This window comes from Eleutherodactylus coqui, chromosome 11, assembly GCF_035609145.1.
Source record: "Eleutherodactylus coqui strain aEleCoq1 chromosome 11, aEleCoq1.hap1, whole genome shotgun sequence".
Taxonomy (NCBI): Eukaryota; Metazoa; Chordata; class Amphibia; order Anura; family Eleutherodactylidae; genus Eleutherodactylus; species Eleutherodactylus coqui.
In genome coordinates this window covers 26,028,765-26,046,956 of record NC_089847.1, presented here as the reverse complement: position 1 = coordinate 26,046,956, position 18,192 = coordinate 26,028,765, and the positions used below count along the sequence as shown (strand labels likewise).

The 18,192-nt window shown below is 46.3% G+C and overlaps 1 protein-coding gene across 2 annotated transcripts; it reads left to right on the top strand.

Annotated features, from left to right (window-relative positions):
* Positions 1–2,830: 2,830 nt before the first annotated feature.
* On the top strand, positions 2,831–9,437 carry LOC136582244 (protein bangles and beads-like). 2 transcript variants are annotated; one of them, XM_066583130.1, is made up of 2 exons: positions 2,831–2,986; positions 7,269–9,437. In XM_066583130.1, exon 2 carries the CDS (start codon positions 7,277–7,279, stop codon positions 9,026–9,028), a length of 1,752 nt encoding a protein of 583 aa, XP_066439227.1. In that variant the 5' UTR covers positions 2,831–2,986; positions 7,269–7,276; the 3' UTR covers positions 9,029–9,437. The 2 variants fall into 2 exon arrangements, with proteins under 2 accessions (XP_066439227.1, XP_066439228.1); XM_066583131.1 differs by lacking the exon at positions 2,831–2,986 and adding an exon at positions 4,144–4,167.
* The last annotated feature ends 8,755 nt before the right edge of the window (positions 9,438–18,192 follow it).

Below are 18,192 nucleotides of genomic sequence, written 5' to 3'. Positions count from 1 at the left end.
CAAATGAAGCAGGAAAGGGGAATCCCCAGCGCAGATGTGAAAGCACCCTTATTTTTTATCCACTCATCTTATCTCTTTTACGTTTATTTATATTTATATTTTAGCTCATTTTTATTTTATTATCGTATCATTTTATTGGGTTTTTATTGATTCTACTGCAAAGAACACACTGCCAAGATTTCACCAGTCGATTCCCGTCACTTGGATAACGGCTTTTCAAGACATGGAGTTGACGGAGGTCCTTGTTGGCTCTTCTCCCCCCAAACCTACCCCCGGAGAGGTAGTTCACCGCCCAGCCTTCTCGCCCATCAGTTGTCCTTGGAGGATTGTCCTTGAGCGCTTCCTGTCTCTCTTTGTTTCTTCATCCAATGTTCACACATAATGAACCAAGTCAGCTGCAACAAGGTATAGCAGAAGAGTGTTGTGACAACTTGGGGGTCGTTAGCGCATCGGTCGCCATCTTTCCTCCACCAGATGGACATCGCATGCCAGTAAACCCCGTCCGGGCCAGACATTTGGTAAATCCATCCTTTATTGTGGTGCCTGGCTGCTCATGACTCTCTTAGGTTTTCGTGGCGCTCTCTCTGGGGCCGCGTGGACATAGAAGCCAGCGACAGAGGGGGAGTTCTGCTCTGCAGCCCACCTCTACCTCTAAAATCTGCATCTTTTTCGACATGCAAATCCGCATGTGGCGATTGCCCCGTCGATGGGCAAAATCTGCATTGGTGGAATTTCAAAGCGTAAAGTAAGAAGAAGCGACACGTCACGACTTGATGCGGAAATGAGATTTTGCACATCAAAATTCGGCACATGGATTTTTTCCCATTGACGGCAAATTCCGCATGCGAATCAATGTAAAAAACCGCTTCACACGAGTGTATCTGTACATGCAATATGCGGTGAATATTATTCACTGATCTCATTGGGTTTGTTCACATGCGCTTATTTTCCTGCACGTTTCAGTTTCACGAACAAATCTGCAGCACGCTCTATTTTTTTTTGCGCATTTGTGCATCAAAAGTCTTCATAGAAGTCAATGGAGATGTTAAAATGCATGCGCAATACGCTAGGCGATGCGTGAAACACTGCGCAATTAATCTCAGACGGATTGTGGCTAAGGACATCAGTGCACTTTTTTTGCACACAAAACATACAGTAGAATATGGCGATGTGCGCACAAAAAAGAAAAGTTCGGTCTGCAAAAATGCTGCGCTCATAGACGAACAAATACGCACGTCCTCAGGGGTGGACGCTCCGCACACAAAATCAGTGGAATTTACGGTGGCAGCAAAGTGGATGAGGTTTTAAAAATCTCGCCAACTCGCTGCGCAAAAAATCTGCTCTGGACATTGACCCGCAGAGCGGATTGTGAATCAGCAACATGTCGACTAAAGCAGCAGATTCAAATTAGGGCGCGAATTGAAAATCGGCATTAAAATTTGCGGCAAAAGCCGCGCCATATAGTACAGATGCAGATTTTGCGCCCGATATCGTGATCGCCAACGTGCGATATCCCCACAGATGCGAGGAGTTTTTGTGTTGAAAACGCCTCGCATCACTTTAGGGAAGTAGCAATCCTCCGGCGCAGCTGACAGCGCCGGCGGAGGATCCACAAGTGCTTCCCGTTGTTTTCAGCGCTGCGCTATGCTTCGCCAGCCCCATTGAAAACAATAGGCAAGCCGTTCCAAGGCAACGTCCAAAGATCAGAAATGCGCACTGCCGCGTATGGCGGCAAAATTGTACTGCGCATGACCTCGTTCTCACGCGCATTATGCCTGTTTTTTTTTCTTTATAGTTCCCACATCCACGCTTAGCGATCACGCGTATAGCCGCCGCCCGTATGTAATGTAGTTTCGTATAAACGCGCCCATAGAGAACAATGGACTCTATCTGGCGTATATACTTGGCGAAATAGATCGTGCTGCATTCTTTTTTGCGCTTGCGTATTACCCAATTCCAACACGGAACTGCGTAAGGCAATGTAATTGATTGCCTGCGAGTTACCGCATATCACACGGGCGTACAGAGCCAGTGTAATATGCGGTAAACATGCGGTCATGTGCGCCCAGCCTAAGGGGTTAATCCCACGGGTGAAAATCTCACAAAATATGAACTCCATTCTTTTGAATGTTCTCTCTTTGGGCGTTCCCTCGGAACGCCTCGCCCTCCTACAGGCCGCTCTCACACAGGCGTTAGTAAAATCGCGGCGTTTTACAGCATTTCCCAGTGCTTTTACCGCACCCCATAACTGCGATTCGCTGAAACGCTCTAAATACAAAGGTAACGTTCGAAAAGCGCCATGCTAAAACGCTAAATCACTGGAGGACCAATACAACGTTTTTCGTGGACATTTCAAGCGCCGCGCTAGACGATGTAAAAACCGCCTGCGTGAGAGCGGCCTAAAAGACTTCGCATGACGCTCGCATTCCCTGCGATGTGATGGTTCCCGTTGCGATCTTCTGCCACACACGCGCCTGAGGATCGCATTTCCGCAGAAGCGAGACATTTTTGAATGAAAGCGGAAAAGCGCACGACGACAAGCGCGATATCACCGTGTGAATTTACCCTACAGCTGCAGTATTAGCGATTTGATCTCCGCGGTACGGGAATACAGCGTCATCGCCCTCCGGATGCTGCAACCGTGACGGCGTTAAAGCAACATACCCGATTAAACTAGAAGGAGAGGAATTATTAACCCAGTCAGCGCTGAGGCTTTTTTTTTAAACTTTTTTTTTCTTGACGCTCTCGGCGCTGCTGCGGTTCTCCCGGAGGCACTGGCTCTTTAAATGGACTGAAGGCTACTGGATTCTCTCCGCTTTTGAGGTCTTCCATCCAGCAGATGTAGGGAGGGGAGCGAGGAGGGGGATGGTGAATACCAGATTGTACCTCTGAGACGGGAGCATCTGTCACTCTCCATCTTGCTCTCAGTCCTAGCCCAACCACTCCTGGTTCTGCTGCATCTCCCACTCCCGGGTACATCTAGCAGGTATGTAGGGCAGCGTGGCTGGCGGTGGGCACCAGGCAGCTGGCGGTGGGTAGTTGGCAGCATGTGTGCATCCAGCAGGAGATGTGCAGATAGCGCTTGCAGCCGGATCCTTTGTTCTGGAGACTCCACTGCAAAGCTGACTGCAGCAACATCACCGCTCCTCCGGCAAGACTTCTGCATCCCCCCCTACTCCTCGCCACATTGTAGCCACAAGCTGGGGACACTTTGTCACTTTGTATCAACATTCCATTTTTTTTTATTTTGACTTGCCGGTAACATTGTATTTCTGTCAGCGCTTCCTACCATGCCCTCTCCCCCTGCAGCACACTCCCTCTTATCCATGTGCTTCCCATACCGCTAGAGTGTCAGCTCCACGGCCAATTCTATGCATTATCACCTTGATGCAAGGGTTAAATCCCTGCGGCTGCGGTTGAATTGGGATCACTGGCTGTCAAGTGGCTTTCGCCGAACTCTTATTTCTTAGCGTTTCCATTTATGCGGCGCGTGATAATCCTGCAATTAACTCCCTAATAATCGTAATTAAATCAATTTCGCATCTGCTGCGGCTTTTACGTTTTTCTCCCATCTGCTTGTAACAATGGATCCTTTTTTTTTTTTTTAAAGCAGGATCTCCACCCTAAAATGAAAGGGTTAAACAATGCGTATTGAATGCACATGGGAATACATATCCCAAAGTCTATTGTTCTGGGCTTTAACCTGTGCTCTGCCGGAAGGGCTCCTTTAGTGACCATGTAATACATCTGGTTGACCCATATGGTATACGTGGGGTTAATAGCCTTGCAATACGAGACCCTTTTATCAGCTGTGCCAATTGAGGCGCTTCCAGAATGGTCCGCAGCGCTTTTACTTGGGGGGATCTGGCCAAGTTATTGGATGATATCAATGCGATGTAGTCATTGTGGGCCTATATAACAAAGACCTGTCAGCCAGCAATTGTATCACAGTGGAGTATCTGCTAGCCGGCTTATACCGGAAAAAGGGATGGGGAGGGGGGGGGGTCATTATGAGCCATCTTCAGCCCAAATTGAGCCATAGTATCTCTGTTCGGCATGATGATGGAGTGCAGCCCCCAATAGATGGACGTCTCCGTGATTTATGGTCTATGTAATAATTCCTAGGAGGAACCAAAGGCTGATAGATCAGTTCAGCCATTTTGAACGGTCAGTGTGGGGGAGGGGTGGTTGTTGGTGACCCTTAACTAATGTATGTATTAATGGTCTCTTACGACTATCAGGCGCCAAAAGGTCATTGAACGTAATATTTGAAGACTTCTCTTTTTCCCTGCATGCACGTGGGAGCAGAACCCGTTGGGAGGGGGTTAGAAGACTTTTTGTCGCATGTTCTCATTTGCAGTCACATGCGTTGTGTATGATAATCATGTATTTTGCTGCACCGATGTGAAGGCTTCATTACCGTGCCGATTGCATGATATGGGGGGGGGGGGCACTTGGGTAGAATGTAATGGTAACTGTTGGCTTTAGCAGTAGGGTTCGGCTTGGGATGAGATGGCTACCGGCTCTTCATTTCGATCCACCTGATCTATGTGCAGATCGGTGCTGCTGAGGAAGAATGGAGCGGAGATGTGATGGATCACTATAGTGACTGCAGGGGATGCATGCGGCTAGGGTGATACCAGATGGGATATAGACCAGGAAAGGGTGGCATCTGTGCTTAGTTGGGTGTGCCTTGTCTATCATCCTACTTTAATATCATGCCCGGGCTCATGATAGACCACTGCTGTATAGCTGGAGCAATGCACGTTCCTACCACCCCAAACTCTCTTTTGGGGTGTGACTATTGCAAAAGTTGTTGCCTCTTGTGTGACACTCTGCCATGTTGTTTGTATGTCTGTAGAATCAGTCACATTATGACTCATGTTTCTATGTAGTTGTAGAGAACGCTGATGTGATCGCCACCTAGAGGTAGAGTATGATGACCACTTTAACCATATAGCCAGTGATTTTTTTTGGCTTCCATGTTGGTTGCCAAAGCTTCATATTGAACCCAATGGGTAGTCGGCGATAATGTAGCAGCTTCTGCTTCCCAAAGATTAGATATGGTAATGTGTATATTTAATTATTTACAGCAGTACAAGTAGTGCCCTATACATATTCTATACTTACGCTCTGATGTAATCAAGGGGAAGCCAGAGGTCGTAGAAACGTGGTTGCTATCTTTCAAAAATGGCGCCACTCTTGTCAAAGGGGTATTTTGAGTATTGCAGCTCAGCTCCGTTCAAGTTGAATTGCAATACCAAACACCACCAATGGACTAGAGTGGCGCTGTTTCTAATATAACGTGGGCTATAGATTCTAGGTGGCCACTTGGAGTACAAGAGGATGTGGTGTCACATTATGAAGGGAGTGTGTGGCAGCTTTATGGCTGCCTGTATCCTAAAATGGACTAATCGTTGGGATTTCAAGCAGTTGCAATGTCCATATATACTTAAAGGGATTGTCTCACTTCTAGCTGTGTTGCTGCAGGAAGCAGATAGCTCTGTACATTGCACACTGGTCTGGATTGGTATTGCAGGCTGAGTCCCATTCACTTTAATGGGTCTCAGTCTGCAGTACCAACCCGGGCCACTGCACAGTGTACAGAGCTGTCCCGATTCCTACAGAAAAATGCCTAGAAATGGGATATCCCCTTTAAATCTGCCCTGCTCTTTATTTGTATGTTGTATTTTTGACTTAATAAATACTTTATTACCCAGAATTGCCTTTTTCCAAGGTAGAATACTTTCAGGCATCAATATTAGGTGGGGGTGTACTGCAGATCACCCTAAAGGGGTTACCCAATATATAAATGCATTAGTGGCAGGGGGGGGTTCAAATTTTATTACAAATACTCGCCTGTCTGCTGACCTTCCACTCCTCCGGTGAGTGACTTTGCAGCAGTGATGTGGTTATTTACCCATGTGACTGCTACAGCCAATAGGAGGCTGGACAGGGATGTCATCAGTGACATCCTGTAAACAGGTCGAGGCTTCTACATTAGAGGCCCACATGACATCACCAGGCCAGAAGACCCAGTGAGATCACAAGTCAGATGTAATGGTGCTTCGGTAAGTGTAGTGTAGTTTGAAGTGGAGGGCATAAAATGTTATAAAAAAAAAATTTAGAAACCCCCTTTGAAGTGGTTTACCAGGGATTAATTTTAAAAAGGAAAACCCTCATCGGCTTCAAATTGAGTAAAACAAAGAAGGGTCTACTTGCCTACTTCGGAGGCTCCCCATACAGCACTGGTGCCTCCGAACCCGGAAGAAGCAGGCTGGTGGTCGTGTGCTATTAACTGTACATGTGACCACTCAGCCAATCACAGGCTTCAGTAGTGACGCTCCCATGGCTGCTGAAGCCTATGATTTTCTGAGTGGTCACATGCACAATGTATGGCACGTGATTGTTTGGTCGGCGTTGGGGAGCCAGCGCTGGCCAGGGAGCCACTGAAGTAGGTGTATGCAAATATGTAGATTTTTTTTTTTTTACTCTTTAAGGCCACGTTCACTGTGAGGACCGACTTGACCATTTGTGGCTTTTATAGGTTAGCAAACTTGAACAGGACGCCACGGCTGAATGTACGCGAGTTTTTTTTTATTCTTGCCTCTTTTTTTCCCCTGGTGTGTCCAGTTGTTATATTAGAGTCCGTCGGAGATTAGTGCGGTCTGATTCTCCTTTATCACCCACAAAGCCCTTCTCACCGTGAAGATATCTTAAAATATCGGAAACTGACAATTAGTACGCATTCAATGTTGGCAAAGTGAACCATAGTAATGTAGTATTTGCCGTTATGGCATTGTGTCTATTCCATGTATACAAGGGGTACACCTTAATCGGGGCTTTATAAATAGAGGTCTTTGTAAGTTGACAAATATCAAGGGAAGGCGATGGCCAATCTGCCAGGCAATTAAGGAAGAATCCAAGTAGCGCAGTCTCAGTTCAGCTTCTTTTCTCTGCTCGGAGGAGAAAACCTGGCCATCTGTCAAAGTTTATGGCTCATTAAGGAAAGTAAGGATGGGTGTATGGGTTACAGTAATGGGTGCTTCCATTTATGGGTTTTACACACTTGTCCTCTGTGGCTCCTTGAGGGATGCATTTGGCTACTGACCAATTGTAGCTCGTAAGCCAAGCGTGCGTAGACTGCCAGATTTTTGTTCCTTTTTTCTTTCCTCCTGAGTAATGATTTATATTGACGAGGTTAATAAGAGTATTTTATGTTAAGCTGATAAGGATGATCTGACGTTTTTCCTTTCTTGTCTTTGCAGTAATAACAATGGGGGCAAAACTGGCTAAGAAGAAGAAGGGATATTGCCTTGGTGCTGGCAAAGATGGAGAGTCTACAGCTACAACGGAGGATGAACAAAAAGAAACGGAGACTCAGGCGGGACAAAAAGATGCAGCAGAACCACATGGAGAGAAAACCCCTACTGACCATACTCTGAACAATGGTCCAAGTGACGAACAGAAAGCCCAAGTAGAAAAGCCCAACAGCACGGAGGTCCCATCTGGTGAAACTACCAAAGACAATATAAATAAAGAACAAAAGTCTGAAAACAAACCTAGTGCTGAACAAAAGACGGTAGAGGAGCCTAACCAAGAGCAAGACCAACATGGCAAAAGTTCCAACACCTCCCAGCAGACTGCAGCAGAAGGTGAAAAAGTCAAAAGTCAACCTGAAGAAAAACCACAAACTGAGCATGACAAGAAAAAAGAGTCAGTGGCTAAAGATAAACCAACACAGGAGCTCAAGCCGGTAACGGAACAAGGGAGTTCAGAGCCAAAACAGCAAAACCAATCTGTGATCGAACCCTCAGCTCCTCTACTGGAACAGAAAGATGTGCCGAAAGCGGTGCCTGATCCAGAGACTAAGATGAAAGTGGAAAAGATGGAGAAAGAACAAGTGTCAGCGCTGATATCAGATCCCCCTTCAGAACAAGCAACAAAAGAACCAACACCGGTACCAGTTTCCGTGAAAGAGCCTGAAAAAGCCCCTGAGATAGTGCAGATATTAGTTTCAGAAGCTACTTTGGTAGAGCCGGAGCCAGTTAATGCACCAGTAGCTGAGCACGTGGAGCCAGAGCCTGCCAACAAGGTGGTGGAGCCAGAGCCTGCCAACAAGGTGGTACCAGAGACACCTGAAGTCTCCTTGCAAGAAACTGTAGAAGCTACAGAGTCGGTAAAATCCGAACCTGATGTTGCACCAGTAACTGATTCTGTACCAGTAGCAGAGCCGGTAAAGTCAAAGGTTTCTGAAGAGCCTGTAGCTCCTATCCCAGAGGTCAGGATTGTAGAACCAGTAGCGGATCCTGAACTGCTACCATGTCCTGAGCCTGAACCATTAAGTGAAACTAAGCCAGAGACCGAATCTCTACCTGAACAACTGCCATCAAACGAAGTGCCTGACTCAACTGCTCTAGTAGAAGAAAATGTTAAGAATACCGAAACTTTAGGTAATGTTGACCTCGTTACAGAGACCGTAGAAGCCCAGACAGCTACTACTGAATCTACACCCTCTGCTGAGAAAACCCCCAATCTGGAGGCTGAAAACTGCCCTTCTGAGCAATCTGTTGAAGAAAAACAGGAAAGCGAAGCCCATGACACCATCTCCAAAGGGCAGGAAGTGGAAGATAAGGAAGTGCAAAATGACGTTCAAGAAGAAAGTGTCTCGGATAAACAACCAACAGAGCATGCAAGTCTAGAGAAAGAGAAAGACTGTAAAGAGACGGAGGAGGTAGCCTTGGACACCTCAAAGAATGAAAGTGACCAAGTCTCCTCTGAAGATACTACGGTCCATCATTCATCTCCAGATAAAAGTTCTGAAGATAAAATTGAAAACCACGAAATGCCTGCGGAAGAGTTCTCAAGTGAACCATCTGCACCGCTCATCGTTGACAAGCATGGTGTCCATAACGGCCTACCTGCCAAGGAAGAAGTGATGGTGCATCTAGAGAACAGATGCGACAAAGACCTTCACGAGCTAAATGGGCAAAGTGAATGTCGTGAAATTGAAGTATGCGTCGAATAAAAAAAAAAGCATGAGTTTTTATTGCTGGTTCCAAGGTGACGGTGAAACCATGCAAAACGTCCACAATCCGGTGAACTGTCTACATTTGTCTGTGACCAAATCCTCCATGAAAAATTTTAAGCATTTGGAAGCAAAATAAAAATACACCCCTCCCCCCACCAAATCTTTTATTAGTAACTCTAAACAATGTGATTCTGCCAAATTTATTAGAGCCTAATTTATTAATTCAATCTCCATAAAAAAGTGGTATTTATATTAATGTTTTATATTTGATGTTCCAAAAGGCCAAATGTAATACAAAAAGTTAGACGCCCATGAAAAAAAAAACTTCTTGTGAGCTTAACCTGATATTCAAATTGTCTTCGCATGAACTTCACAATGTTTTCCACAAATAAAATGTCATATTTAAGTTTACGCTGTGGATCCATTTATTTCAGACGTTAGCGAGGGGGCATGCTCTGAAATATGGGAATGCACGGCATAAGATTGGGGGTCTGTGGCTTAGGGCCGCATTCAGACAGCCATATGCAAGTTTCATCCTAGATTCCTGGACATGACTTGCATTGGACAGCACACAGACATGTCTGATCCCTGTGGACATTGGATGTCACGGGCGTAACTATTGAGGATGCAGGGGATGCCGTTGCACCCGGGCCCAGGAGCCTTAGGGGGCCCATAAGGCCTCTCTTCATCATATAGGGAACACAGTACTATGAGTAAAGCATTATAGTTGGGGGCCCTATTAAAAGTTTTGCATCGGGGCCCGGGAGCTTCAAGTTACGCCTCTGTTGGATGTCCTAATATCGTCCATGGGAATAGCCTCAGGCTAGAATGGGTCTGGGAAATGCACAAATTGGAAGTATGGCTGTATGCATGGGTTCTTAGCATGAGAAGGAAGAGCGAGATTTGCAGATGAGAAAACAGAGAAGGAAACTACTAAGGTGCTCTCACACAGGTGCAATTAGGCTGTAGGACACCTCAAGCCTTGTATATTTGGGCTGGTCTCCTGCGGATCTTGATACAGAATTGAAAAGGGCTTAATTCTGCCAGCAATTCTACATCAAAATCCGTAATAAGACTTGTGAGTTTCAGTGTAGAGTTGACAGTGGCGGATTTAGGTGAGCGGTGTGGGCTAAGGCCGGCCTGTGTGAAAGCACCCTAAAACCCTTAGGCCAGTTTCACACAGGTGTAATACAGATACATTCGTATTACAACTTCATGTCACAGCCTGATCGTAGATGTTACTGGAGATCATAAGACCCTCGGTTACGACGACGTTGTGGCCTTAAAGTGACTGAAGAAAAATGCCATGCAACAGCCATGTTTTCTCTAAAGGGCTACTTCCAGAGATTTTTTTTCATTCTCTAGCTATGCGCCATGTGTGTGTATGTATGTATGTATGTATGTATGTATATATATAAATATAAATATCTCCAGCTTGTGTAGTTATTTTTCCCCCTCAGGTCGTCATGTGATCTCAAATCTACCTAGGTTTATGTATTCTCAAACGAATCAGTTCCTTAGCATAACTCCTGTAATAGACCCCACCACACATGCTTTGCAGAGGGTAACACACTCTTCTATCACAGGTATACATACAGTTATAGTAGAGGAGATCATAGCTCATCCTCCTGACTGTATACTTATGGTTTGTACCATGTTAACCCCAAAAATAAGACTTACCCCGACAATAAGCAGTACCCTGATTTTACAGGTCTCTCGCGCTGGTTTCCGGTGCTGCTGCAGGCTTCCGTGTAGTCCTGAACGCCGATAGAGCATTTCTTCCTTGAATACCCCGCCTCCAGCAAGCGATTGCTCTGATTGGTTCATCGTACGCCGCATCACCCTATCAGAGTCGACGCTCGATTAACCAATCACAGCCATTCAATGATGTCATTCAACAGGAAGAAATGCTCTGACGGCGTTCAGTACACAGAAGCCTGCAGTAGCACTGGATAATAGCGCGAGGGACCCGAACACCGGCTGCTAGGTGAGTATTATAAGACACTGTGCCTCTTTTGGGGCAAAAATTAATATAAGACAGTGCCTTATTTTGGGGGAAACACGGGGGGGATGCAGGCAAGGAAAAATGTTTTTGCTGGCATGGCCCTTTAAACTTTAGAAGGGGTAAGCAAAATTGAACAATTCTTTTAAACATTTTAGCTTCTCCCACCAAGTGGCTGTTTTAACCCATTTGTTCTGGCAGCTATGCATGACACAATCTAGTGTAACTGCTAATGTCCTCTTTTGAAGCTGGTGGTGAGATTCAAAGCCACAAACGAGGCGGTTGATCTAAAGCGTATATCCTATTCACTGCGCTAAATGCATTATTTTTTGTGTTCCGCTGCCTGAGAGCGGCTGGCCGAGTCACGCTGGGCAGAGGCGGACTGTCGTGTTCCTCAACAAGATCAGCACCAACACGTCTGGAAAGGTTTCCATTATAACTCAAAAAATCCTCCAGTCCTGAGAACGTCCAGAAACATTATATCTACAGTGCAGATAAAGTCTACGCGCCCCTGGTAAAATGCCAGGTTTCTGTCTTGTTAAAAAAAATCATGCTGAGGCTTCTTTCACATGAGTTGATATCGGCCGGCTGTTTTATACGCTGTGTTGGTGGCGAAAAAAATGGTGAACGGGTGCACAAATCAAACGTTTGTGCGCCCGTTCATATGGTCTGGTGGGGCCGGCGCAAATGCGCCGAACTCACCAGGCCAGCTCCCATTTCTCCTCCCCTTCCCCATGCAGGCTCACCTCTCTTCTTCCTGGCTCATTCTGTGCAATGGGAGAGGGCGTGATGGGGGCGGAGCTATGTGACAATTTGCCCCACCCCTCCCATTGATGGCTATGGACAAGGGGTGGGGAGAGGGTGGGTGCTTAGCTCCGCCCATGCCTGCCCCTTGTCCATAGCCATCAATGGAAGGAGGCGGGGTGGATCACTTAGCTCCGTCCCCTCCCATTGCACAGAATGAGCGGGGAGGAAGAGAGATAAGCCTGCACGGGGAAGGGGAGGAGAACCGAGGGAGGGAGTTTAGCAGCCACGCAGCTAAACTCCCTCCCACCTACGGCCGCTGCCATGGGCTCCCGTAGGAGCCTATGCAGTGGCCAACGTGTTCCAGCCCAAAACATAGTTCCAGGACTATGTTTTGGGTTCGACGTAAAAACGTCCGGCGCTATATTGCCTTGGCCGGGCGTTTTTACATCTCACAAATACGCCCATGTGATCTGATGCAGTGGAATCCAATCCATCAGATTATAGTGCATATCGGTCGGCCGTGAAAACGTCCGGCCGATATGCGCTCATGTGAAAAAAGCCTAAGATGAATCATTTCAGGTTTCCACCTTCGATGTGACCCGTTATCTGTACAATTCCATTGAAAAACAAACTGAAATCTTTTAAGGTGGAAAAATGATACCTAAAATAATGTGGTTGGACAAGTGTGAACACCTTCTTATGGCGGATTTCCCGCGGAATTTCCGCCCTTGGAAGCTGCCATAGGATTGCGTTAGCAAACGCAATCCTAGGCAGACGGCTGCGGTTTGGCCGCCGGCTCCGTTCTGCGCATGCGCCGGCAGCCGGCACACGAAAGATCCGGACCTGCGGGGCGCGGGTGAGTACCTGCTGCTCTCTGCAGGCGCTCAGGTCGGGTCCCGCGGCGAGAATTCTCGCTGCCAGATCCGACCCGGCCGTCTGCAGGCGGCCTATATTTGGGGTGTGGTTGTGATCAGAATTCGCCAATCACATTTAAACTCATGATAAATAGTAGTCAGAAGTCCGCTGCCATTAATTTACAGGGATTCTGATTTACCCATTTAAAGTTCGGCTCTTTTAGTAGGATTTCCATGACATTTTCTTAGTTGGTCGGCAAAGAAATCTGATTGTTGGAAGGTATAAGTCAGGAGAAGGGGATCAAAACATCACCAAGGCATTACATGTACCATGGGACACTGAGGACGGTCATGACGAACTGGATTAAATTTGGCACAACAGTGACATTACCAAGAACTGAATGTCCCTCAACAATTGATGAAAAGACCAAAACCAAAATCGCTCCAGTAGGCGGCCAAGAGGCCGACAGCAACATTAAAGGAGCTGCAGTAATTTCTGGCAAGTACTGGTTGTGTAGCGCATGTGACAGCCATCTCCTGTATTCTTCATATCTCTGGGCCGTGGAGTTGGGTGGCAAGATGGAAGCCTCTTCTAACAAAGAAAATCATCCATGCCAGCTATGTTTTGTCAAAACCTACAACAAGTCTGGCAAAAGTCTGTGGGAGAACATCTTCTGGTCAGATGAGAACTAGGCCTCGTGCACATGGCAGGCCCAGATTCTGCCTGCGGAATCCTGCACTGCATACCTGTCGTCTTCTTCACCAGCGTCCCCGTGGACCTGACTTCCTCCAGCTTCTCTGTATTGCAGATGGTCCACACGGCTCACCAGCGGACATGCGCAGTATAGATTTTTTTAAACTCCCGCTTTTCCCGCGGAATCTGCACTCATCCGTAATGTCAATTGCGGACGGGCCGCGGATCAGACGGCTTCTATTGACTTTAATGGAATCCATCCGTGTGGTAATCGCAGGAAAATGGAGCATGCTGCATTTTTTTTATCCGTGTATATGAAGAATCATTTTTCCATAGCGTGCTATGGAGGGTTATTGCTGCGGAATCCGGTGGCGGACGCCAGCTCCGGATTCCGCAACAAAAATGCACACGTGTGCATGAGGCCAGAGGGAGAACTTCTTGGCTATAATAACATAAGGTATGTTTGGTTTAAAGCCATCTTTTCTCCTTAGGGAGAGCACCTAGATGGTGAGTGAGGAGACTCAAAAGGCCATTCATGCTCCTCTGGGTAATATGCAAATAAGGAAGATGGAACAATACCTCCACAGTGCCACCTTTTGGAAGGCGGCATTCCTTCAAACCAAAGTTAGAATCTTTATACAAGCCTTGTAACAATGACTGGGAATTAAAAGCAAAGCCAGAGTCCATGCACAGAAAGCTGTTTCGGGGTGTTTGCCCTTCATCAGTGTACACTAGGAGGCTGGCTTTGCTAGTGAGAGGCCTGGGATGGGGGTCAGAAGCGCTATCTTTTCTCCTTAGCGAGAGCACCTAAACGGTGAGTGAGGAGACTCAAAAGGCCATTCATGCTCCTCTGGGTAATATGCAAAAAAGTGAGATAGAATAATACCTCCACAGTGCCAATGTGGAGGTGTTATTCCATCTCTCCTCATTTGTTTAAAGCCAACACTGCGCATCACCAGAAGACCACCAGACCCGCAGTGAGGATGGCGGGGGGCAGCATTAAGTGGGGGCTGTTTTTCTGCTGCTAGAATTGGGGCTTTAGTCAAGCTGGAGGGACATATGAAGAGTTCCAAATATCAGTCCATTTTGGCACAAAACCTTCAGGCCTCTGCTATAAAGCAGAAGAGAAATTTCGCCTTTCAACACGACAACGACCCAAAGCGGACCTCCGAGTCACCAAAAGAATGGCTTTGCCAAAATATGATCACAGTTTTAGAATAGTCCAGCCAGAGCCCAGACCTGAATCCCATTGACAATCTGATGGTGACCTGAACAGGGCGCTACACACAAGATGCCCTCGCACCTGACTGATTTAAAGCACATTGGCACGGAAGAGTGGGCAAACATTGCCAAGTCAAGATATGCCATGCTGATAGTTTGTTTTTCAATGGGATTGTACAGATAACGGGTCACATTGAAGGTGGAAATAAATCTGAAATAATTGATCCTTGTTGGATTTTTTGCCATCACAATACCATGGCATTTTACCAGGGGGGTGTAGACCTCTTTATACCCACTGTAGAAAAAAAATGCTATTCTTTGTCTATATGTAGCGTACCTGCAGACATTTCTGTGAGTGTCCCATTTATCCAGATTTGGCTTGCACAGATGACCCCCATTGCAATGACTAGAATTCATTTTTCAGCCAAAGGAACTTTGGCAACAAATGTTGGCAGGTGAACCCAAGATGTACCCAAGTTGGCCAAACATGTTGGCCAACAAGTGTTCTCTGCATCTATTTGTCTTTGGAAAATTCTCCACATATAAACTTGTGGATCAGCGGCGCAGAGGATGCTGTTCAGCTTCCTGCTGTGTGATTTGATTTGTCACAGATCTGCAAGAGGATTATCCCCAATCAATGGTGCTAATCCGTGCCAAATCAGTAACGAGCTTATTCTCAATAGCTTTATTCTTTTTTCAGTGACACGGACAATAATCTACACAGATTTTCTGCAGCGTGTCTACAAAAACCCTATTCACTGTGGCGTGGCTATAGGGGTCACAACTGCAACAGGGCTGCTAAGCTAGGGGAGCCTACAGGCCCCCCCTCGTTACACTATGATCGCTGCCACAGTCATTCCGAGCGCCGAGTGGTGCTGAAGTCAATGTAATTTCCTGTCCCGACACGCAAACACACAATCACCCGGCAGTGTCAGAGTGAGACTCCTCCCTTGTGTCTTGTGCTCTGTGTAGTACCGTCTGAGGGCTGGAGACAGGGAAGGAGTTGACTGTAGGGCTGCCGGCGATCCTGTGATGGAGCATAAATGGCATGATAGAAACTTAGTGACTGCAACAGCCCTGGCCCCAGAGAAGTAACACCTAACTTAAAGGGGTTGTCCCGCGAAACAAAGTGGGGTTATACACTTCTGTATGGCCATATTAATGCACTTTGTAATGTACATTGTGCATTAATTATGAGCCATACAGAAGTTATCAGAAGTTATTCACTTACCTGTTCCGTTGCTGGCGTCCTCGTCTCCATGGTGCCGTCTAATTTTCAGCGTCAAATCGCCGGATTAGACGCGCTTGCGCAGTCCGGTCTTCTTCTTTTCTGAATGGGGCCGCTCGTGCCGGAGAGCGGCTCCTCGTAGCTCCGCCCCGTCACGTGCCGATTCCAGCCAATCAGGAGGCTGAAATCGGCAATGGACCGCACAGAAGACCTGCGGTCCACCGAGGGTGACGATCCCGGCGGCCATCTTCACAAGGTAAGTAAGAAGTCACCGGAGCGCGGGGATTCAGGTAAGCACTATCCGGTTTTCTTTTTTAACCCCTGCATCGGGTTTGTCTCGCGCCGAACGGGGGGGCTATTGAAAAAAAACAAAACCCGTTTCGGCGCGGGACAACCCCTTTAAAGGGCTTCTGTCATTGAAAAGAACAATACTTACCTTTTCCTCCCCAGGCAGACTCCTTACCGCATCTTCTCCTCCCCGATCTTCTCCAGTTCTTCTCATGATGCGTCCATTCTTTGCGTTCTTCTCCCTGCCGGGCAGTGTACGCTACGTCACTAGTGGCATAGCGTTCATAGCCTAGCAGGAATGGGCCGATCTATTGCCGAGACAGCGCACTTGATGCTATTCTTTCAACTACGGACCGCTTCTGCTCCGTCGGCCTTTTTCGGCTCCTTCCACAGCTGAAGACAGCCCATAAAATGCTAAGTGCAGGTACTCTTTAATTTTAACCAGCCAACCCCTTTAGTGCAGAATTGAAAATGGCCGAATTCTGCCAGCAATTCCACATTAAAATCCGTATTCAGGCTTTTCTGAATTGGCAAAGACCGCCGCGTGTTAAAGATCCTTTTGAGCAGCATAATGTGACTTTTTGTAAGAGGCCCCTGTTGAGTATCTCAGGCAGCTTTCTAGCCCTACAAGGAACTCTTGGAGTTATGGCTTCCAGCTCATTCCATGATCTTTTCCATATTGATTGTTTTCTCCAGCCCTACAATGATCCCATAAACACTAATGCTTACCGGACCCCCTCCCCCATCTTGAAGGGGCCATGACAGAAAGCAGTTGTACTGTAAGAGAAATTTCATGCCTCGGGCAGACTGGTCGAAGATCTCTAAGGGAAGAGACCCTGGAGAGAACAAAAGAATCAAAGGAAGCTTAACCTGACGGTCTGCTCGACGCACGGACTTAAAAACGCCTTCGTAGGAACTAAGCCAAAATCCTCTAATGAGCCTACGTGTGTCCAGAGAGCCCTAAATATTTATACAATGTGCACACCGGGCTGAGAAGAAAAAGAAGGTTAAGTTCCTGTTTAATAAATTACTATCGTGATGAATGGGATCTTTTGAAGTTGTAAGACGCTTCTGCCTACGGGAATGTTCTAAATGTAACTTTAACCCCTTAAGAACCAGGGTGTTTCGGTCCAAAAGAACCAGGCACTTTTGAGGGATTTTAATGCCTTATTTTTTTTCTTCGGCTGCAAAAACTATTTTTGCAGCGTTTTTTTCCCATGACATATAAGGCTGCTTTTTCACTGATTTTTTTAACGTTTTTTTTTTAGCTTTATTAGAGGTAAAAAGCTAAAATGACCGATTTCTTTTAATTTATAGTTGCTTATTTTTTTAAATTAGCATATTAACGCTAAAATAAAGTGCAGGAATGGGTTCTTCATTTTAAGTCGGACGATTTGATATATAATTTGTATAGTTTAGATTACAAGGTGCGCATGGCAACTGTGGTTGGCATCGGTGGTCATTTTCTTCTATATATATATATATATTTATATATTTATTTTTATTTTATTTTCTTAATTTTTACACTTATTTTTGTAACTGTTTTTTTGACCATCTATGTCCCCCGTGACGTCCCCCTGACCTTTGGAGGTCATTCACTTTTTTTTTTTATTTCCCACTTTTCCACTGTTGCTGCTGTGGCATCTAACTTTCCTCGATCCACAATGTCACCTGTGTCTTGGGAATTCGTCATAAAAAGGCATTACCACCCACAGTGGACAGCGTAGCGGCTGCCTACAGGTGGTTAAAGGTGTATTTTCATCTTGGGAATTCTATTTCCACGTGTTTCGAAATCGCTAAACAACTCCCATAAGAGGTTTATTTCTAGAATGCTCCGTTCTTCAGATATTCATTCCTCTGCCCTCTTGTTCGTGCTCCCCGGAAACCCTTCTATGAGCCACAACACAAAGCTGAAGTCAAGTCCATGTTCTGGGCCATATGTAATGTGCGTGTAACAGTATGTCCACATGAGGCACTGTTCTTACTGCACAGCGGCTGGGGCTGGTGCTGCAATTCCACAGCAAAATCTGTATGCCTAAAACTACATTCACACCCCATGCAGGCCAATGATCATGTGTTCATCCATCCTACGGCTACTGCAGATACACATGGCCAGAAATTTTTTTT